The 23803-nt window shown below is 44.5% G+C and overlaps 1 protein-coding gene across 1 annotated transcript in view; it reads right to left on the bottom strand.

The window, feature by feature from the left end:
• STARD7 (StAR related lipid transfer domain containing 7) overlaps positions 1 to 23094 on the bottom strand; it is a 28415-nt gene extending 5321 nt beyond the window's left edge. Inside the window, exons 1-6 of the mRNA XM_079792434.1 lie at positions 19479 to 23094; positions 2836 to 3044; positions 2452 to 2501; positions 1553 to 1663; positions 1386 to 1468; positions 542 to 641 (exon numbers count right to left, since the gene is read on the bottom strand). Coding sequence (XP_079648560.1) covers positions 542 to 641; positions 1386 to 1468; positions 1553 to 1663; positions 2452 to 2501; positions 2836 to 3044; positions 19479 to 19792 — 867 coding nt within the window. The 5' untranslated portion in view covers positions 19793 to 23094. The remainder of the gene's footprint in view (positions 1 to 541; positions 642 to 1385; positions 1469 to 1552; positions 1664 to 2451; positions 2502 to 2835; positions 3045 to 19478) is intronic.
• Between the last annotated feature and the right edge of the window lie 709 nt (positions 23095 to 23803).

Raw genomic sequence — 23803 nt, 5'->3', positions numbered from 1 at the left:
ACAGCCCACACAACAATAGCTGTCTGGTGTGAATGATCAATTATACTTATTTTTTTTTGTCAGTTCAGCAAAAATTATAATATTTTTTGGTGTGCCACAGAATTTAATTAGTTTAAATGTGCCATGAGATGAAAAGGTTAAGTAGTGCTGGTCTAACCCTCTCATTTTACAGACAAGGAAACAGAAGTTAAGAAAGGTTATATATGATCTGCCAATTGTGGTGAAATTTTAATGATTCCTAAAGAATGCTGCTAACCACAGGCTGAGTTAGGGGCTATCATCTTCTCTTGTCTCTCAGATAAATGGGACTTTGTCATAGGGGCGTCCTCCATGTCTGTCAGCCCACAGCAGAGGTTCCCAAAGTGTGGTCCCCAGTCCAGTAGCATCAGCCTCATCTGGGAACTAATAAAAATGCAACTTCTCAGGCTCCAGTGGATTCTGAGAACCAATGCACCCAGGCCCTCTGCATTTCAGATAAAAGGCGTTCCTTGAGAAAATTCCAAAGCCACCACACATCACCTCTTGAATGATGTAAACTCACCTCATCAAATGACTTGTGGGGACGGATAACCATTTGGGATTCATATGATTTGACCCTTACAAATTCTGGAGACTCTGGCACACTAGGGTGCTCCACAGCGCTGATAAGGAGAAAAATTAAGGAAACTGAGTAATAATGTCTACATACAAAATAGCACAGGAGCTAAAGTTATGAGAAAAATCTAAAAAGCTGACACTAATATGTAAAATACAACAGAGAAGCCCAGCCACAGTGGCTCAGTTGTTTGAGTGTCATCCCATACACCAAAAGGTTGCAGGTTTGATTCCCAGTCAGGGCACATACCTGGGTTGCGGGTTCAATCCCCACTTGGGGAGTGTACAGAAAGCAACCAATTGATGTTCTTCTCATATATCAATGTTTCTCTCTCTCTCCCTCTCTCTAAGCATGTCCTCTGGTGAGGATTAAATAAATAAATAAAATGAAACTCTCTCTTCCCTGCCTCTCCTCCACTCTCTCTAAAAATCAATGGAAAAAATATCCTCAGGTGAGGATTAACCAAAAAATAAATAAATAAAAGACGAGTCACCAAGACAAATGAACACAAACTAACTTCTAAGACAAAGAGAGTTTACTTGGTAAATCCCAGTTCACTAGGCCTGGTGTTGAAGACAGAGCACTTCTTTTTTAAATCAATATTAAGAAACTGAAGAAACGATTAAATGAAAAGCATATATCCCTTTAAACTCATGTTCTAGTTGGGATGGGTAGAGCCTGGGCTTCACTTATATAAGGGCATGGAGAACATGCAAACCCACTACAGACATATATGAGTAAAGGACACAGCTAACAGAACTCAGCAGGAATCCCAGGTAACCATACATACCGTGACACCAACACCATCACATTGTTGTCCTGATCCACACTGTACCGCCGAACATACACATAATCCCGGGAGTACATTGGATACTAAAAAACAAAAAGGAGGAGCAGGATTACTGTTCTGCCTCACATGTATGTGGTAAAAGTAAAACCAGAAGTAAAAATACTCACAGGAAAATGTGTTACCCAGTGAAGAACCTCAGAACCACTAATGACGTCCCTCTCGATCACTTCCAGCTTGATTACCAGGGCATCCCACTTTTTTCTGTACTCTGTATCCAGCTATGGAAAGAGAAAAGACCCAAGAGATTTAAAACAAAGCTGCAGAAGCCTTCCCCAGACGCTTGGGCCTCTGACATAAGGACTTTCTTGTGAAATTGTGATCCAACCTAAAAGACAGCGCAGAAAGCGCTACAGTGTGAAAGACATGGCTGGTTTACTACATATAAGTCTTAAAATCTCTTCTTGTCGGCCAATACCAGTACCTTGAAAGTGAATCTTAAGAAAAAGATAAACCAAAGAACAATGTAAAAATAAAATAATACTCTAACAGGTACATACATCTGAGAAAAATACAATAGATAGTGATACAAATGTGTAAGGGTAAAACAATTCTAGAAGTTTTAAACAGACAAAAAGTACAAAAGGATGAGCAGACACCTCTTACAAAGAAATGCAAGTAGCATATTTTTTTAAATTTCCAGCATCACTAGTAACTAAGGAATTATAAAATAAGACACTATCATACACATCGAAACCAATAAAAATTCAATGTAAATTCACAAAGTTCAGTCCTTAAGAGAAATGTGTGCACTTGCATATTATAGTGGGTGCTATAATCATCAACTAGTTATTGAGGGGGTAGAAGTGGTCCTGTCCCCACTAGACAAAGAAATTGTAAGTCAAATGTTTATCCCGATGCTATTCAATGTGAGATGAGGGGTACCAAGGTGGATGAATGTATTGAAGCCACAACACATTTTCTGAGTCAGAGAAATTATTCATGTGGATGGTGGCTAAGTGAATTTTCAGGCTTAACGGCTCCAAATTAGGGAAGAAAAATTACTCACCTGAACATTGAAGAACTGCCGGGGTGTAACATCTGTGTAGGTTCCAAAAACTAGAATGATAAGAATCAGGGATGTTTACCACACTCTCATCACTCACCATATATTCTTATCATTTTACTGTATTTCAATTATAATACTGACAGATCTTAAAGGCAGATTCAGAAACTAGAAGTCATATTGGGGTGGCAAAGACACCCTACTGCATAGTACAGCAAAGAAGACATTGGGAGACTCTTGTCATCTAGGAGACGAAAAACAACAAACAGTAAACCATGACAAATTCCCTGAGAAACAACCAGAACAGACAATTTACAGTCTGAGGAACACAAGTCCTGAGCACCTGGGGTAACCATGAAACCGACAAGGCAGCCAAGCTGGGCTCACCTCTGTACTGGTAATGGTGGCTGCCTGTAATAGGGCGACGCCACAGCTTAAAGTGTTTCTTATCCATCACCATTTCCCATGGTGCCTTTTTGCCCCCTGAATCTTCATTTCCTTCTGTTTGGGATTTTGGTTCTGGAGGGTGGCGCTCAACCCCAGGGCTCTGAAACACAGCTGACATTTCCTCCAACCGTTTCATCTCATCAATGGACCTGGAAAGGAAAAAAACAATAGTTATGTTGCAGATGGTTGGAGTCAGCCCTGGGAAATAACATGTCCACACAAAGACTTGTAAAAGAATGGTGTGGGTTTAAAACAGTATAAAGTGTGAATAAAAATGTGAGTTCTCTCTCTAAGCATGTCCTCCAGTGAGGATTAAAATAATAAAATAAGACAGCCCTGGCTGGTGTGCTCAGTGGTTAAAGCATCGGCCTATGCACCAAAGGGTTGCAGGTTCAATTCTGACTCCAATATTCATTAACTAGCATATTGAATTACTGTCCCTATTTCTTAAACCTGTAAAGTGGGGCTAACAATAGTGCCTATCTCAAAGTTGATTGTAAAAATTAAATACACTTATATGTAAAGTGATTTGTACCTGGCACATAATTAGCCCACAAATGTTAACTATTAAGGTTTAGGACTGTCAAAGATCATTTAATACCCTTTGCCCTTTTTTATTGTTTTTTTTTTATTGGGTTCTTTATCTTCCTATTACGTTATGAGTATTTATATATATATTTCCTCTCCTCTTCAAAATTCATATACCATCCTTTTACAGTATACAATTTAGTGCTTTTTAATATAGTCATAAGGTTGTGCAACCATCACCATTAATTCCAGAACATTTTCATCACACCCGAAAGAAATCTATACCCATCAACAGTCACTTCCCATTCCTGCCTCCCCACAGCTCCTGGCAACCACTACTACTCTCTCTGACTTGCCTATTCTGGACATTTCATATAAATGGTATCCTACACTATGATTGCATGTGTCTTTTTTTTTTTTTTTTTTTTTACATCTAACCTATTTTCAAGGTTCATTCATGGTTTTATTCTTTTATGACTAAACTAGTGGCCCAGTACATGAAATTTGTGCACACTACTAAAAGGGAATTAGAGGAAATATTTTAATATTGCTATTTGCCCTTCCTCTATAACATAAGTGTCAGAGATGAAAGAAAATTAATAAGTGTATATGAAAATCTTCCTCCTGTCAGAGTCTGGGGCACGCCGCAGGACCCCGAGTCAAGTCCATGCCCACCCACGTGCAACTTGAAATCATGCGAGACCCAGAACCAGCTGACCCCACCCCCATTGGGCGAGATCCAGACCCGGCCGGCCCCACCCCCGTCAAGCCCCGCAGGGCAGGGGGCGCAGCCTCAGGTCCCCTGGCACACCCTCAAGTCTCTGGCCCCGCATCAGAATGGGGAGGGCGCGCGTGGCCTGAGATTCCCCCGTCAAGCCCCGCTGGGCCGGGAGCAAAGCCTCAGGTCCCCTGGCCCAGCGCTGGGGCAGAGGGTGCGGCCTGAGGTACACCATCAAGCCCCACTGGGCGGGGGACGCAGCCTCAGGTTCCCCGCCCCAGCCCAGCGCCACACAGCCTCAGGTCCCTGCTGATTGTTCATTATGGCTCATTACAGGAACCCTGACTCCGCTGTGGGCGCAGCCATCTTGTGTTACGGGAACCCTGCCTCCACTGTGGGTGCAGCCATCTTGTGATGGTGTGACAGAGTGGGGGTCAATTTGCATATTATCACTTACTCATTCATCGGATGACAGATTGTTTCCACCTTTTGGCTACTATAATATGGCTTTGAATATTTGTGTACGTTTTTGTCTAAATGTAGGTTTTTAGTGCTCTTGTGTAGATTACTAGGAATGGATTTGCTGGGTCATGTTTAACACTATTTTAATTTTCTGAGGAACTGCCAAATTATTTTTCAAAGCAGCTGCATCATTTTATATTCCCATCAACAATGTATGAGAGTTCCAAGTGCTTCACATCCTTGTCAACACTTGTCATTGTCCATCTTTTTGATCCCAGCAATCCTAAAGCATGTGAAATGGTAACTCATGTGGCCTTCAATTTGTATTTCCTTAATGACTAATGATGAGCATATTTTCATGTGCTTATTGGCCATCTGTGTCTCTTTGGAGAAATATCTATTGAAATATTTGCCTATTCTTAAATTGAGTTATCTTTTTATTGCTGTATTACAAGAGTTCTTTATATATTCTGGATACTAATTCCTTACCAGATATACAACTTACAAGTATTTTCTCTCATTCTGGGGGTTGTCTTTTCAATTTCTTGATAGTGACCTTTTATTCACAAAAGCTTAACTTTGATAAATTCCAGTTAATCTATTTTTCTCTGATTGCTTATGTTTTTGGAATTATATCACACCTTTGCCCAATCCAGAGTCTATAAGTCCCTATACTAGAGGCCCGGTGCATGAAATTTGGGGGGGAGGGGGGAGGGTCCTCTCAGCCCAGCCTGCACCCTTTCCAATCTGGGACCCCTCGAGGGATGTCCGACTGCCGGGATCGGGCCTAAACGGGCAGTCGGACATTCCTCTCACAATCCAGGACTGCTGGCTCCCAACTGCTCGCCTGCCTGCCTTCCTGATTGCCCCTAACCGCTTCTGCCTGCCAGCCTGATCACCCCCTAACCACTCCCCTGCAAGCCTGGTCACCCCTAACTGCCCTCCCCTGCAGGCCTGGTCCCCCCCCAACTGCCCTCAACTGCAGGCCTGGTCCCCTCCAACTGCTCTCCCCTGCAGGCCTGCCCCCCCCCCGCAACTGCCCTTCCCTGCAGGCCCAACCGCCCCCAACTTCCCTCCTGTGCCAGGCTGGTGACCTCTAACTGCCCTCCCCTGCAGGCCTGGTCCCTCCCAACTGCCCTCCCCTGCTGGCCTGATTGCCCACAACTGCCCTCCCCTGCTGGCCATCTTATGGCAGCCATCTTGTATCCACATGGGAGCAGGATCTTTGACCACATAGGGGCAGCTATGTTGTGTGTTGGAGTGATGGTCAATTTGCATATCACTTTTTTATTAGATAGGATTTTCTTCTTATAGTTTTAGTTTATATTTAGGTCTTTGATCACTGACTTAATTTTTGTGTATGATGTGAGGTAGGGGGGTCTAAATTCATTATTTTGTATGTGTATCTCCAGTTGTCCCAGTACCATCTGTTGAAGACTATTCTTTCCTCATTGAATTGTCTTGGTACCTTTGCTAAAAATTAATTCACCATAAACTTAAGGGCTTATTTTTAAACTCTCAATTTTTATTGCAAAAATTTTGGATTGCAGGCTTGATCCTCAGTAGGGGGCATGCAGGAGGCAGCTGATCAATGATTCTCTCTCATCACTGACGTGAGCTTTTTTGATTGAACATATTTTCATTTATTGTTTTTTTCTTTATTGTTGAAAGTGTTACCGATGCCCCCGTTTGTTTGTTGAGTCAAATGGAGTTCCATTTTTTATTTTTTGAGGAAACTCCATACTGTTTTTCCACAGTGGCTGCACACTGACCCCCTCTACCTCAACCCACCTCTCCCAGGCCTTCACCACTGTGTCCATATATACATACTAGAGGCCCAGTGCACAAAATTCGTGCACTCGGGTTGCGTGGGGGCCGTCAGCCCGGCCTGCGCCCTCTCGCAGTCCAGTTGCCCTCAAGGGATGTCTGACTGATGGCTTAGACCCACTCCCCACAGGGAGCAGCATCCTGGGAGACACTCCTGCCACCGCTGCTGTGCTTGCCAGCCCGGCTTCTAGCTGAGCAGCGCTCCCTCTGTGGGAGCACACTGACCACCAGGGGACAGCTCCTGTGTTTAGTGTCTGCCCCCTGGTGGTAGTGCGCATCATAGCGACCAGTTGTTCCACCGTTTGGTCGATTTGCATATTAGCCTTTTATTATATACTAGGGGCCCAGTGCACAAAATTCGTGCAGGGGGGGCGGGGAGTGTCCCTCAGCCCAGCCTGCACCCTCTCGAATATGGGACCCCTTGAGGGATGTCCAACCACCTGTTTAGGCCCGATCCCACCTAAACGGGCAGTCGGACATCCCTCTCACAATCCAGGACTGCTGGCTCCCAACCATTCGCCTGCCTCTACCTGACTGCCCCTAACTGCTTCTGCCTGCCAGCCTGATCACCCCCTAACCACTCCCCTGCCAGCCTGATTGATGCCTAACTGCTCCCCTGCCAGCCCCATTGCCCCTAACTGCCCTCCCCTGCCATCCTGGTCACCCCTAACTTCCCTGCCCGCTGGCCTGATTGCCCACAACTGCCCTCCCCTGCAAACCTGATCTCCCCCAACTGCCCTTTTCTGCTGGCCCGGTCACCCCTAACTGTCCTCCCCTGCAGGCCTGGTCCCTCCCAAACTGCCCTCTCCTGCAGGCCTGGGTCCCCCCACAACTGTCCTCCACTGCAGGCCTGGTCCCCCCCAATTGCCTTCCCCTGCAGGCCTGGTCCCCCTCAAATGCCCTCTCCTGCAGGCCTGGTTTCCCCAACTGCCCTCCCTTGCTGGCCTGGTCTCCCCCAACTGCCCTCCTCTGCTGGCCTGGTCACCCCTTACTGCCCACAACTGCCTCCCCTGCAGGCCATCTTGTGGCGGCCATCTTTGACCACTGGGGGCAGCCATCTTGTGTCTTGGAGTGATGGTCAATTTGCATATTACTCTTTTATTAGATAGGACTAGAGGTCTCATGCACGGGTGTGTGTGTGTCCCTCAGCCCAGCCTGCACCCTCTCCAATCTGGGATCCCTCTCACAATCCAGGACTGCTAGCTCCCAACTGCTTGCCTGTCTGCCTGCCTGATTCGCCCCTAACCGCTTCTGCTTGCCAGCCTGATCACCCCCTAACCACTCCCCTGCCAGCCCGATTGCCCCTAACTGCCCTCCTCTGCCGGCCTGGTGACCTCTAACTGCCCTCCCCTGCTGGCCCAGTAACCCCTAACTGCCCTCCCCTGCCGGCCTGGTCACCCCTAACTGCCCTCCCCTGAAGGCCTAATCGCCCACAACTGCCCTCCCCTGCCAGCCATCTTGTGTTCACATGGGGGCAGCCATCTTTGACCACATGGGGCAGCCATCTTGTGTGTTGGAGTGATGGCCAATTTGCATATCACTCTTTTATTAGATAGGATGATAGTTTCTCAAGTTACTCACTCCCCACCCACACTTTCCCTCTGAAATTCGTCAGTCTGTTCATTCCATGCTTCTATGTTTCTGGATCTAGTGTGTTCAATAGTTTATTTTGTTCATTTGATTCCACATATGAGGTCATGTGATACTTATTTTTCTCTGACTGGCTTATTTTGGTCCAGGTCCATCCATGCTGTCTCAAAGGATAATAATCCTTTCTTTTTTACTGCTGCATAGTACTCCATTGTGTAAATGTACCAAAGCTTTTTTATCCACTCATTTGCTGTGGGCACTTGAGCTGTTTCCAAATCTTAACTATTGTAAATTGCACTGCTATGAACATAGGGAGGGGTACATATATTCTTCTTGATTGGTGTTTCTGGTTTCTTAGGATATATTCCTAGAAGTGGAATCACTGGGTCAAATGGGAGTTTTTGCATTCCCACCAGCAAGTACTAGAGCTCCCTTTACTCCACATCCTCTCATCATTGATGTTTCTCTCTCTCCTCCTCTCCCTTCCTCTCTGAAATCACTAAAAATACTTATTAGTTTTTTTCCACAAAATAGCCTATGATTTTAACAGGAATTGTGTTGAATTTGGGTAGTATTGCCATCTTAACAATATTAAGTCTTCTAATTCATGAACATAGTATAGCTTTCCATTTATTTGTCTTTCAAAATGTCTTTCAATGATTTTGGTAGTTTTCACTATCATGCACTTTTGTTAAATTTATTCCTTAGATTTTATTCTTTTTTATATTAACTATAAATGAAATTGTTTTAATTTTATTTTTGGATTGTTCATTGCTAGTATATAGAAATACAATTTTTAAATATTGATCATGTATGTGTTAGGGGCAGAAATAGAATATTGGGGACTAGCTATAATTATAAGAAATATTAGTCATGCTCTGTTTACTGTGATTGTTCTGTTCTGATTAGAGAAAGAACATTCTAACCTGCCTGGGAGTTGTATGCCCTGGGACATGGGAACTAACATCGGAATGCAGTCCATCCTCCTTTCCCAAGACTGCTTATCATTATAGAAAGACTAGAGTCCCAGTGCACGAAATTCGTGCATGGGTAGGGTCCCTAGCAGCTGCTAGCCAGGGCCTCTTTTCCCCAGCTGCTGGCCGGGGCCTTCCTTCGTTCTGAGCCACCCACTGCTGGTCAGCGCATGTCATAGTGAATGATTAAACTCCCAGTCTCCTGGATGAACTCCTGAGGGGACACTTTGCATATTAGGCTTTTATGTATATACTAGAGGCCCAGTGCATGAGATTCATGCACTCATAGGGGACGCAGCCTGTGGGGCTCAGCCCGCTGTGGGAGCACCGCTCATCCCTGTCAGCCCAGCGGCTGTGGACCCGCCCTCTGAGCAGCTGCTCCCTGATCTGGCATCTTCCATGGACCTGGTCACCTCTCCAGGGGACCCGGTCAGGGCCGGGCCCAGGGACAATAGCACTGAGAGGTGGTGGAGTAGTCCTCAGTCCTGCAGTGGCCATGAACCCACCTCCCAGCCTCCGGGGTCAGCTCTGTGGGCGTCCAAAGGAAGCAGCAGGGAGTGAGGAGGAGGAGCCTGGGGCGAGGAGGCAATAATCGAAGCCCGATTTCCTGCACATCAGCCCAGGGTTTGCACTGGGAGCAGCCGCTCACCCAGGTCAGCCAAGCGGCGCTCCCACTGTGGTAGTACACTGACCACTAGGGGGCAGCTCCTGGTCATCAGTGTGCGTCACAGCGACTAGTCAACCAGTCGTTCTGCCATTCAGTCATTGGGCTTTTATTATATAGGATAGATTTACAACCTAGGGGCTGAAACAATCTAGTCCTGAAGTCCCCCCTTCCCTGTCCCCACCCTCAACCCCCAGCTCCTATATCCTGTAATCTGATCCTTGAGGCGCCCAGAGGCACCCGCCCACTGTGACCCTCCTCCCCCCAGCCAGCATTGTAATCTGTAACCATTATACCTTGCCTACTTTCCCATACCTGTAATTCTTACTTTCCCATGTAATCTTTGCCCTTCTACCCAATATAAGCAGCTGGCTAATGGGAGGGGTAGAGCAGATTTTTGTGGATGACCTGCTGCTCTCCCATACTGCTGGCATTATTGGAATAAACACTCATAGATGATTCAACCCTGTCTCTGCTTAATTGGCTCAAGTAGTGACAGGCAGCCTAGACCCATTCCATTGGTTGTCTGGTTACATATCCTGCAACCTTGGTGAACTCATTTATTAGCTCTAATAGGTTCCTGTGGATTCCTTAGGATTGTCTATAGGATGATCAGGTCAGCTTCAAATAAGAGATAGTATTACTACTTCTATTCCAATCTTGGTGCCTTTTAATTTCATTGTCTTGCCTGATTTCCCTGGCAAAAACGTGCAGTACAATGTTAAATAAAAGCTGTGAGAACACATTGTCTTGTTCCTGATCTTAGGGGGAGAGCTTTCAGTCTTTCACCATTCACTATGCAGTTAGCTAGCTGTGTTTTCCATAGATGCTCTTTATCAGCTTGAGGACGTTTCCTTCTTTTCTCTGTCAAATGTTTTTTTTTTAACATGGAAGGTTGGATTTTGTCAAATTTTTTTCCAGCATTTATTGAGATGATGTGGTTTTTGTCCTTTATTTTTTATTTTTTATTGTTGACAATATTACAGATGCCCTCTATTCTCCCTTAGTCTATTAACATAGTATATTAAATTGATTTTTAAATTTTTATTTATTTCTTCAACATATTTTTATTGATTTCAGAGAGGAAGGGAGAGGGAGAGAGAGATAGAAACATCAGTGATGAAAGAGAATCATTGATAGGCTGCCTCCCACAAACACCCCCACTGGGGATCAAGCCCACAACCCAGGCATGTGCCCCGATTGGGAATCGAACTGTGAGCTCCTGGTTCATAGGTCGATGCTCAACCACTGAGCAACACCAGCTGGGTTATTTATATATGATGAACTAACCTTGCTTTGCCTGGGTAAATCCCACTTGTTCATGTGTATAAAATCCTTTTTATATGCTGCTGGATTCATTTGTTACTATTTTGTACAAGCCTGCATAAAGCTTTAAAACATTCAAAACAATACTGTTACAGGATAGTGAAAAGCTAGGAAAATTCCATGGCACGTGGAATAGGGAAACTGAGACAGGCAAGTTTAACAAGGCCAAACAGTGTGGCATTTCGCAGCCAACTTGTAAATGTACAGCCCTTTATCTTCCCCAGCCAAGGACACTTGAGAGAAAATGGTTAAAAGCCTCCTTAAGAAGAGAAAGCAGGAAAGGACAGGGGAAGGGGAAAGAAAAAAAAGGGCAGTTTTTTGTCTCTATAACCCCCTAACAGGGAAGCCAGCAGTCTCAAGACGTGGTAAGATAAAATTGCCAGGTACTTCTCATGAATTCTGGGAAGGCCACAACAAGGTAAAAAAAAGATCATGAGAATTAATCTATACCAAGATATTCAACAGAGGAATCTGAAACCTATAGACAGGAGGGTATATACAGAAAGCCTGAAACCCCCACCCAACTCACTCTTCAGATTATCTGAGAAGCCATGCACACGTTATGTTGGATGATAGATTTGCTTGCCATGCTTCTTTAGCAAATTTGTTTGCTTTAATTGCTTCAATAAATTGGGTTTATCACAATTCAATCAGGATCTCATTTAAATTCATTTGTACTAGAATCGAAGTAGGGACAAGCCCTCTCCCTCTGACTTGGGGCTGTCCAACAATACATTTTCTGGGGTTTGGGCTGCCTGTTTATCACACTACTAGAGGCCCGGTGCACAAAATTCGTGCACGGAGGGGGGTTGTCCCTCAGCCCAGCCTGTACCCTCTCCAATCTGGGACCCCTCAAGGAATGTCCGACTGCCCGTTTAAGCCCGATCCCTGGGATCAGGCCTAAACGGGCAGTCGGACATCCCTCTCACAATCCAGGACTGCTGGCTCCCAACTGCTTGCCTGCCTGCCTTCCTGATTGCCCCTAACCGCTTCTGCCTGCCAGCCTGATCACCCCCTAACCATTCTGCTGCCAGCCTGTTTGCCCCCAACTTCCCTCCTCTGCCGGCCTGGTTACCCCTAACTGCCCTCTCCTGCAGGGTTGATCACCTCCAACTGCCCTCCCTTGCAGGCCTGGTCCTTCTCAACTGCCCTCCCTTGCAGGCCGGGTGCCTCCCAACTGCCCTCTCCTGCTGGCCATCTTGTGGTGGCCACCTTGTGTCCACATGGGGACAGGATCTTTGACCACATGGGGGCAGCTATATTGTGTGTTGCAGTGATGATCAATCTGTATATTACTCTTTTATTAGATAGGATAGAGGCCTGGTACAGGGGTAGGGGCCAGCTGGTTTGCCCTGAAGGGTGTCCCTGATCAGGGTGGGGTTCCCGTGGGGCGGCCTGAGCGAGGGGCTTGTGGTCGTTTGCAGGCCGGCCACGCCCCCTGGCTACCCTAAGCGGAGGCCCTGGTATCTGGAATTTATTTTCCTTCTACAATTGAAACTTTGTAGCCTGGAGCAGAGCCAAGCCTGGGGCTCCCTCCGAGGCCCGCAGCCATTTGTGTTGGGGTTATAATTGAAACTTTGTTGCCTTAAGCGGGTGGACCCAGCCAGGGTGTGTGGAAAGCTTTGCTTCCCCTGTTGCCGGCGGCAACCCTGGCCTGCTCTCTCAAGCTCCATTCTGCCGCCATTTGTTTGAATTTGTTTACCTTCTATAATTGAAACTTTGTAGCTTGAGTGGAGGCTTAGACCTGGCAAGAGCAGGCGGAAAGCTTGGCTTCCTCTGTTACCTAGGAAACCTTGCTCTCTGTGGCTGTAGCCATCTTGGTTTGGGTTAATTTGCATACTCGCTCTGATTGGATGGTGGGCGTGGCTTGTGGGCGTGGCTTGTGGGTGTGTCGTAGGTATGGTCAATTTGCATATTTGTCTATTATTAGATAGGATGTGACATTTTAAGACAGGCCAATAAGCCAGGACAAATGGAATAGAGAAACTGAGACAAAGCTGAACAAACTGACAGGGCAATTTACAGCAGATACAAGTCACCTCACTAGAAATAACATCTAGGCCTCAGATGTATTTCAGCTCCAGATCAAGAAAAGCAGCAAAGCCAGTTGTGATGACTGACAACCCCCTGCCCTGACTCTGACCAACCAGTGCAGACCACGACTCTGAAGGAGCACGCCTAGAAAACATGAATATTCCGTTGCAACCCTCCTCTGAGACCTCCCTAAGATTCCCACCAGTGAGAAAGAAAGAAAGCCTCAAGACAAAGGAGCCAGTGTGTGCTCTCCCTTGGGGGAGCACCTCCCCATTCCCTTTCTCCTCTTCTTTCCCCAAGGGCATGCATCTTCTGTGAGACTTGCAACCTAGGGAACAATGGGCAGTGGCAGCTTATTGCAGGCTAGACCCTTGAACCTGTTCCCAAGGTCCCCCTTTTCTCTGACTTCCCAGAGAGCTAGGGCAGCCCAGCCAAGGCTCTCCTGTTGCTTCTCCTATACTAAGCCCTTTCTTGTTTTACTGTCCCCAGCTTTAATAAATGTTCCCCCACAGTCATCTGGACTCGTCTTGTAAAATTTTTCCTGCACAAAGTAAAGAACCCACACACTACAGGCTGGCCCCTAGGCAGACTAGCCAAGGGCCAGGTCCCCTTTCCAGTAACAATTATGCATCATATATAAAATACAACAGAATAGGTTTTATTTATAGTATTTTATTTCTTAAAAATAATTGTGTATGTAACATTCATGTTACTCTTTAAATCTTTTTATATATCTGGGAGCATTTCATAATTTTTTAAAACATGGCTTGTATTTTCCCCTTAACCTTTAAATAGCAGACATGAAAGAAAAATGGTTGGCTATGTCATTTACAACTCTTCTGTGATTCAAGACTAAAAAAGATACCAACGACTGATCATGCCCCCCCCCCCCCTTTTTTCTCCTCTTCAACCTTCAAAAAAAATCCTCAAAAGTTCAAGATTAATTTCCAGGCAATTGACCATATACATTTACTTTCTACAGAAATATATCACATTATAATTAATTTATCTTTATATCTGCTTTCCTTACTAAACTATGAATTCCCTGATGGCTCAGAATCAGTCATTTGCATATTTGTATCCCCAGCTCCTAACAAGTGCGTGGTAAGCATTAGATGCTCAACAAATGTTTACTGAATAAATTGAACAAATAAATTAATATGAAAGCAGGCCTCAATAATTCAAATTCTTATTAAAGCCCTCTCTGCTTCCACCCGTAAAGTGAGGACATTATTTCCTGAAAGTTTCTAAAATTCCAATTCTCTGAATTACAAACTTAGATGAAAATATTTACAGAGGGAAATTTGTTATGACTGCCTGAAATCTTTTTCCATTTGGGGAATCAAAGAATAGGTGGGATGCAACCCCTTCTCTTTTAGAGCATAGCTCCTGATTTAAGTGAGGTTAGACATCTGAGACATCTGGTAGAGACTTTTGAATCTTGAGGAAATGAGAAAGGCATGGGATCATTTGGAGATTATTCTCAGTGATCCTGAGGGAGATGAGAGTGCAGTAGTGCAACCAAAACAAAATCAGCAACAATGCCCTAAGATTATTCCTATAGTTAGATGGTCTTGGCAGTTCTCTTGGTCAACCTGTTCTTTGGCATTCTTACCAATGTTTTGAATGACCTAATACCTTTCTGATTAATTCCTTTTTGTCTTAAGTTAACCAATATTGGTTCTTTGTTTGCAAACAAGAACCTTTTATTTATACTGTTGTTCTGATAAAAGGTTTAACCTGTAGGGAGCAACTATAGGGTTAAGCCTCAGACTGACCTGTTGGCAAAGCCACAAACAAGTCCCAGCTTAAAAATAATTAAGCTTGACCTTAAGAGCTCCCTAGATCCTTCCTAGGTAGCTAATGGGCTGTGGGAGGTGCAGCAAGTGCTGGCAAAACAAGTGAAACTCACAAGATCACTGTAACTATGGTGACCACTACCTTGTTTACCTCTGGCTATAAAATAAAGCCTCAGTTTGGGCTGGATCTCCCTCTGTGGCCTCAGCCAGGCATAGGAGATCCATCCAGCCCCAGCTTGTTCTCTTTGTCTGTCTTTTCTTTAATCCTTCACCACCACCCCTCAGGCTCACCGAACCCTTGGGCCCGCACATTAACCATTTTAGAAGTTTTAATTTGAATTAAAAGTTGCAAAATAGGATTGACTGCTACCACTGCAACCAGGTATAGAAATAGGGAAGGAACTCTTAGAGTAGGCAATAAGATCTTGCAAAGGAAAAAAACATAACCACAGCTAGGCTTGCTCAGAGAACAAGTCAGGCATCACATGGCCACTTTTCAGGACTAATAAAGCATCCTTTAATTAAAATAAACAACACTCCCAAACGTCATTCTTATCACATTATAAAGACAAGCAGGAATATCTTATTAAAAGTACATCAGAGGTTCACTAAATTACACAGTAATAGGGTTTTAAGAAAATTAAACTACAGAACTATAAGCTTAATGGCCTCCTAAGACTCCAGGTGGCACAGAGCTCTGACCTATATAATTGAAGTGGCCTTTTATTAAAATTATGAGACTTAAGTTCCTACAGGGGACAAGAAATGGCCTGTGAATAAATAACATTTATTCTCTGAATAGCACAATATGAATGCTGGAGCAAGATTGCATCAGGAAAAGGTAAATGATTACCTCCCCAGGTTCAACATCTCTGAAAGGTCTCAACTGCTAAATGCTGACATGACAGATCCAGGTGCACCAAGCCCTCAATACCCTGTATGCAAAGGAAGGAAAACCTCTCACTACATATATGTGTAGCCTGCTGTGCCAAATCTTATTTGGGCAGGATGGATGTCTACACCTTGTTATCTAAGAGACTTAAACAAGTAATAAGGACAAAAAAGATTATTCCAAAAATAGTAACAGAATCAGCAGATTAGTAAGAGGATCAAGGAAAGATAGTCAATGCTTCTTTCCTTTCTCCAAAACTAAAGTGGGCTCAATATTTGAGAAAGGCTGGACTGAGAGCTATGAAAATTGAAGGCATAAAACGGAAGAATAAGTATAACCATGGTTGGTTCATGTACGGGGTCCTGCCCTCAGTGTAGAGTTTGATACAAGGCTCAAAAATGACTCAAATGAAGCCAACCATTCATTAAGACAACTGACTCATTTCACATAATCCCATATTGTCAAATTCCATATTGTCAAAGTTAGAGACTTTTAAGTATAACTGTTATGGGACTCAGCTAGAAATAAAAGACATCAACTACTTCATTGCAATTCTGGGCCAACTGGCTAATGGTAAAATAGTGAAGACAATATAAAAAAGTTCAAGTAAGCTTTTATGTAGTTCTATAAGAAGGGTATGTCAATAAAATACCCTCAAGTGACAGTGGTTTAAAAAAAAAAATCATTTAAGCCAAAAGGACATTTTATTGATCATTTATCTAGTTAATAGCAAACTGAAAAGTATTCTGAACGCCCTGAAAGGCAAAAATGAGAACAAGTCAATTTTCTGTATGAAACTTTACTGGCAGTTATTTACTCAAATTTCTAGAGCGAAGAACTGTAATCTTTTTAAAAAGAGGGGAGGTTAATGGGAGATTTTCCCCTAGCCTTGCATATTTCTTAATTTCCTTCCTCTTTTTGTTCCTGCAATTTTTTCTTAATGTTTCAAAGTAATCAAAACTTACTATCGCCTGACCTGTATAGCTCAGTGGTTGAGTGTCGACCCATGAACCAAGAGGTCTCAGGTTCGATTACCAGTCAGGGGATATGCCCGGGTTGCAGGCTCAATCCCCGGTACAGGAGGCAGCCAATCTATGTTTCTCTCTCATCGATATTCCTATGTTTCTATCTCTTGCCCTTCCTTTCTCTTTAAAAATCCATCCATAGAAACACATTTTTAAAAAGTTAACTATTGTGTTTTTCCATAAGATTTGCCCTGGGCTCACAGAATTCAAGGTAGCACCAAAAATAGTAGTTGAATTATTTTGTTGGTTTAATTAAAGCTAAGTGGGTAAGAATACTAGACACCAAGCATTAAAAGCCTTGATTTCTATTTATTATTAAGATGATCTTAAACACAAAAGAATAGAAACCAAGGTTATTCTTTTTCATTCTGAGTAGAAACTCAAACAACATAAGAAAACACATGCCACTTTAAAGCACACATTCACAGAGATACCCTGCACACTCCATCACTGTTTAACCAAGACAGCAGCCATTGAATTAGTGTGTACCAGCTCAAGTTGGTACAGAAACAGCACAGAAGAGCTAAAGGCTGTGATTTAAGGACCATGGGACAATTATTCTCTTTTTCCATTAACAATGAAAGAAATGCACTTGTCCTGAGGCACATTCAACTGTGTTCCATGGAAGCTACCCAAAATCACCTCACCAGAACAAAAACCTAAGGTGTTCTAAGCTAGCTATGACAACCTCAGCAGTGCCTCTGTTAAAGCAAACACTAGGCAAAAGAAGTTAACCTGTACCCAGAATATTGTGTTAAATAATATATAAATATGACAAGTTATCAGAACAAAGATCTATGGAACTACTGCATATAGTTGAAGAGCATATTGTTTGCCTCCATATCAAGATAAAAAATATTTTTTTAAATCCTCAAAATGGGTAACTTGATCAAATTTTAAGCAAATGAATTCAAGCATGAACTGGACAATAAAGTGTAGATGAGGACCTTTACTATACCAACCCTGGAGAGGGTCAAAAGGCACCTTACGTGTTCTGACTGGCCCTCACCTAAGCTTAAGAAATTCTCAGGTGGGTCAACCCAGAGCAATACCTCTTTTAGGAGTTGGATTAGAACCAAGATTATTTCAACTGCCTCCCCCTTTCAGAAACAGTCAGAAGAGAGGGAAATGGAATGAATACTAGGCCTGGTCATCAGCTGGTCTGATCTTTCTGCTCCAGTGGATAGTTAACTACTAAATCCAAACATTTACAACTTTGATTTCCTATCTAATTTTCCCCTCTAACTCCTGCAAATGGGAAATCTACTAAACAGAGACTCCAGGTCATTTCTCCATAAAAACACAAGGAGTAAGCCAAAGAATGCCATCTGCCGCCTAGGCTCCAACACCATTCAACTCCCACCCCAAAACATCTTCCCTCTCTTTGTACCCAGGAGCACTTTTCTGGTCTTTCTCCTCTTTCCCAAAGAGACCCAACGGCAATTTCCCCACAAACTTCACCACTGTGGAACAAGTGTATTTCACCATCAAAAACAATATGAAAATTCAAACAGCTAATGGATAACTTCTCAATTTAAAAGTTTCCTTTTATTTCTTACACCTGAAACTGCTTCATTAGAAATGGCCAAGTAGCAAAAGAATACTAACAAAAAATAGGCAAACTACCAATCATGCTTTGGTATCTTAACTTTTTTGTGAATAAGACTATTTGTGGTTATGATTTTAAATTGCATGTATAAAACAGTCATCCTCCCTGCTAGGAAAAGAATTACCAATTCTTAAGGTAAACTTGCAATACCCACAACTCACAGTGTTGCACAAATATGCCTGGCACCTGGGCGCTACATCTCCAAACAGGCCACAATATTAACCTTAATTATTTCCATTTCTAACCAAACTAAAATTGTGAAATAACAAGAAATATCTGGGATAAGTAGATTTGTGTGGGATTTACGGCGGGAAGGGGGGCCGGGCTGTTCCAGGTTCCTGAAATCAGTTTCATAGTTCAAGGGGCACAGTGTATGTGGTGGGGAGAGAGAACAGTTTAAGAATATCTGTTAAAAAGAAAATACAGAGACAATGTAAAGCAAGAGCTGAAGTAAAGGCTTCTCTAGGCTATTACTTGAAAATTATAAGGACTTCGATTTCAAGTCACAGGTTGACAAATTCAGTCAATGACACGCACTTTTCACGCAGAGGTTTAATAGAGAGCACAATTTCAGAGCTAATGAAATAGTACTCTCAAAGTCCTAGTTACAGTAGTAAAATACTGACCTAATTCTTATAGGTTAGTGTCTGGACTACTGGTTTGTGACAGGAGGGCAAAATCATTTCCAGCTTCATCATTCTCCCACAAAAGTCACAATGAGGAGAGCTCTCCTGGCACTTCTGACCAAGTCCCACTTTGAATGAAGTCACTTGGTGAACTGCATGTCTATCCCCTTGCGTCAGATTTGAAACCTTCTTGAATTTGCACCTGTCTGGGTGTGTTCAAGATTAGGCGAACGATGGCCGCAAGTAAGAGCCTTAAACATCTATTATTTGTTGCTCCCCATTCCAAGTCTCTCTCTACATTAACCTACACGACCTGCTATTTCCAGCCGGACCAATAAAATTAACAGAGGAAATTAAAAGCAACAACAACAACAACAGGGATTGCTTAAACAGGAGCCAGCTACTGCACCACCGCTTCAAGGACTACCGGGTGCGGCCCCAGGTTCAAGGTCCCGCCCTACCATCCGGGGCCGCGCCACCCCCCCATCCCCCCCGAAAGCAGGGCCTACCTCTGCAGCTCCTCCTCCTTGATCCGCTCCTCGTCCCAAACGAAGCCCGCAACCGCCGCCATCACAGCCGAGACATGGCCAGCACGGCCCCGCAGCCGGCGCCACAGGCGGCCCAGGAGGACCAGCCGCGCACTCTCCGAGTAGAGGCGGCCGTAGAGCTGCGCGATCTGCTGCGCGCGACGCACGCGCAGGCCCGTCACGAAGCGGCACTGATTGGCCAGCAGGGCGAGCAGGCCACCGCCCCGCGGCACGGCGCCTGCAGCCACCACCGCTGCCGCTGCAGCCGCTGCTCCCACCAGCCGCCGCGGGAACATGCCGCCAGCCGGACACCCTGGACGGAGGAACGAGTCTTCGCGGTCCCGGCGGGCTCCTGCCGACGCTCCTAGTTGGTCAACGCCAAGCCTGTCATGTCTCTCAGCAGCAGCCGGTGAGGAGGGGTCCACTTTGAGGAGGTGGCCTGTGACCGCTGCAGGAAGCGGACGTGGGCCGGGGATGGGAACTTGGCGGGCAGCGGGCACCAGCCTCTTCAGTGTTCTCACGCCGGCTACAGGGGCTGCAGTGCGGAGCGTGCGGGAAGCAGCGAGGCAGACGACTAGATCCCAGGCATTCCTCACCCGCCACACACGCGGCCCACCTACAACCTACTAGCCTCTCTGCAGCCCGGGCTCTAATTGGGCGCCGCCCGGACTCCTCGCTGCTGATTGGCCGCACCAACTGCTCATAACCGTTCTTTCCCGCCCCTTCGCGCACGCGCTGGGGACCCTATCTAGCAAGGTAGGTGGCGCAGCAGTGGGAACTAGTCAAGGGCGCCCCGAGATTGACCGTCGGGCCCCGCCGCCGCCGCCATTTTTGGGCTGCCGACCCCGCCCCGCGGAGGAAGGGGTGTGGCCAGATGCCATCGGAATCCAGGGCGGTGTTGCGTAGCCGCACTCACTAATTTGAGGTTTGGGTGGGATGGGGACTTGGCTTGCCTCCCTGGAGGCTCTGGGGGCATTCGATTAGTGGGGGTGTTGAGTTAGTTGCGGTAGTGTGGCCTGGCGGCAGTTGCCATCACACCATTCTCGGCCTCCCCTTTTTGGTTGTCCCCGAATATCTGGGACACGGAGACAGTTCCCCGGGGTCGGAGTCTGCGCACCCGTCTAATCTTTGCAAATCAGGGAGGACAGCCTTAAAGCCCGACACTTTTTGGAGAGCCACGTGGACAGGTGGCCCGTCTAAGTCTGGAAAAGCGGTAGCCCTTTGGAGTTAGTTGCATTTACCCTGGGTCGGGGAGTACCTGCCCCTCTCCTTGTGACCCAAAGGTACCAGCTTGAGGGGGTGAACAGGTTTCCTAAAACCTACTTTGCAGCTCTCATGAAAAGCCTGACTAAATGATCTCCAAGGGCATTCAATGACTACTCTGTCGCTAACCTTATAAAAATGAAGCTGCTGAGTGTCCAATAGGAAAACCTTACACTAAATTGTTTCTGGGTTTTTTCCACTTATATAAAGTACCTTGTAGACAGACAAAATGTCGAGAAGGACATCTTGATGTTAAAGGGACTGTGCTCATTCCAAGGTAATGCATTAGAAATTTTTCTCTTACTCTATCTAGTGGAGCAATTTTAGATGTTTTTAATAAAATACGTTTTTCGAAAAAGAAAATCATGCTTTACTGGGAGCTGAAATTTATATCTATCCTATCCAGACTGTCTGGTTTTACTCTGGGGGTTGGTATTGATGTTTATTTTCCCTTGAAAACAGGTAAGGAGAAAGGGATATGTAACAGAAAGTAGTATTTGACACTATGTTGAGCCAGGCTTTTTCTCAGCGATGGTAAGATGGCCAGGAGGGGGCAGTTGGCAGAAAGGTTGAACTTGCCTACTGTCCTGCTTCCCATGATTAAAAGAAGCTTAGCACTTATGCTTGGTCTTTTTGTTGTGTTCCTGTTTTTAATTTGTTTTGTTTATCGAAATGAGCCCCTCCAATCCCTCCATTTTCCTCCATCTCTACTGCCTCTTTCTCTTAGTACATAAACACAACCAAGCCCATCATCAAATATCTTTGAAAAAAATGAGGCTTTAACTCTTCTGTCCAGATACCACCCCCTTCTCTTTTCTTTCACAGCTCTGATTTTGTTTTTAAAAGGATAGCATAAATATACTTGCTGTCTCCATTTCTGCATCTACCGACCACTTCTTCCTCCTTAGAATTTTAAATGTTCATATCTTCTATACCATTTTCTCAAACACTTTTTTGTTTAGACCCTAACAGTACTCTCTAGCCCAACCTCACAATCCATTGCAACAAGCTTGCTTGTGTATTCCAGAACAATATTGAAAAACGTAATTCCCTTTGTATATTTTTAAGTTGATCCAAAGTACTTCATCATGAGCTCGTCTTATTTAAGTTAGGTTCTGCCTATTAGATTACCAAAACATAAAGTTGAGTAGGCCCAAAAATAACCCATAGTAAGACAGAAGTGGTACATCCAGAATTGGGCATGAGTAGGGCCAGGGGTACTGATAAGCTACACAGCAGATGCCCTAGACATCCATATCACCTACCATTTTGCTCCAACACCTCTCCCTTAGCTCACACATAAGACTGCATAAGAGATGGGTCTCTTTATGACCAGCTGACCAAGGAGGGGAAAAAAAGCAAAGCTTAATTTACTGATATGTCTGAATGGTATGTGGGTACAAGTCAAAAATGAATGATGGCTATACTGTAGCTCCACTCTGGGGTGATCTTGAAAGACAGTAGCAAGGGAAATTCTCCCAATGGATAAATTTTCTCATTGGTATACCTGGTCATTCACTTGGCATGGACAGAAGTGTAGCCAAGGTTAGAATACATACCAACTCATGTCACTAGCTGTTGGCTTGGCTGGTTGACCAGGTTCTGGGAGGAGAAAGATTAGAATATCAAAGATGAGGACTTGCCTAACTGGTTTGGCTCAGTGGATAGAGCCTCGACCTGTGGACTCAAGGGTCCAAGGTTTTATTCCGGTCAAGGGCATGTACCTTGGTTGCGGGCAAACCCCCAGTAGGGGGTGTGCAGGAAGCAGCTGATTGATGTTTCTCTCTCATCGATGTTTCTTACTCTCTCTTCGTCTCCCTTCCTCTCTGTAAAAATCAATAAAATATATTTTTTAAAAAAAAGATGAGAGCTGGGTGGATGGACTATGTGGGTGGGAAAGAAATGTGTGGATGCCCTCCAGATGCATCTTCATGAAAGAGGCATTGAACAGCTAAGTAGAATGACTCACCAATTAATGTCAGATGCTACTGGCCATCTCATCACTGGCACAATGGGAACATGAATGGAGTAGCCATGGTGGCAGAGATGGGAGCCATACATTGACCCCAGAGCATGGGCTCCATTCACAAAGGCTGAAAGAGATCCTGCCATTGCTGAATGTCCAACCTGCCAGCAACAAATTCAGTGCTGCCCTTTCCCCCCTCCCCTCCCCACCCTCCTCAAAAAATAGCTGTCTTCCTCTAGGAGAGCAACCAGCCATTTAATGACAAGATGACTACATCGGATACCATCCATCCTGGAAATGGCAGCAATTTATTTTGACTGCAGGTATCACATTCTGGATATGGTTTGCTTTTTCTGCCTGTAGGGCCTCAGCCAGCACCACTATCTTGTGTTTTCTGAACGTCTGACCCATTGGTAGATCCCACATAACATCATATCAGACCAAAGGACCCCTTACACAGCAAAGGAGTCATGACAGTGGGAGAAGACCATGGGATCCACTAGCCCTATCTCATTCTGTACCATCCAGAAGATCCAGCCTGAACAGAGAGAAGGAATGGCCTGTGAAGGCATAGCTGGGCTGCCAGCACAGAAATGCTACCATCTAAGGATGGGGCACCATCTTCCAGGACACAGTGTATACCAGCGGTTGCCAAACTTTCGGACTTCACGGACCACTAAATTCATAATTTTAAATCCCGCGGACCACTAATATGATTTTTTTAAAAGATAAATACATTTGTAAAATGATCAGAGAACTTCCATTTTATTAATATGAAATGCACCTATTTAATATAACAACATTATACTTATTTAATCAACAAAATCTTCAGAGGTTGTTTAATTGTAACAAATTTATTAAAGTAAGTTTAATTTTTATGAAATAGTTGAAGCTTATTTAAGTATTATAGATTTTATAGTGATATTTGCCCCTGTTTGCTTGAAATAAGTTTATGGATTTTTGACTCCAATGACATTACTGCAAGACGGAGAGCTGTATTTATTTCAAGCTGAGACCGGTTCTGAGTTTTAATTGCTGTGACAGATGAAAATGTTTTTTCACACAAATATGTTGTTGA

This window comes from Cnephaeus nilssonii (genome assembly GCF_951640355.1).
Source record: "Cnephaeus nilssonii genome assembly, chromosome: 15".
In the NCBI taxonomy this organism is placed as follows: Eukaryota; Metazoa; Chordata; class Mammalia; order Chiroptera; family Vespertilionidae; genus Cnephaeus; species Cnephaeus nilssonii.
The sequence above is the reverse complement of the archived record's forward strand: the minus strand, read 5'-3'. Positions and strand labels throughout refer to the sequence as shown.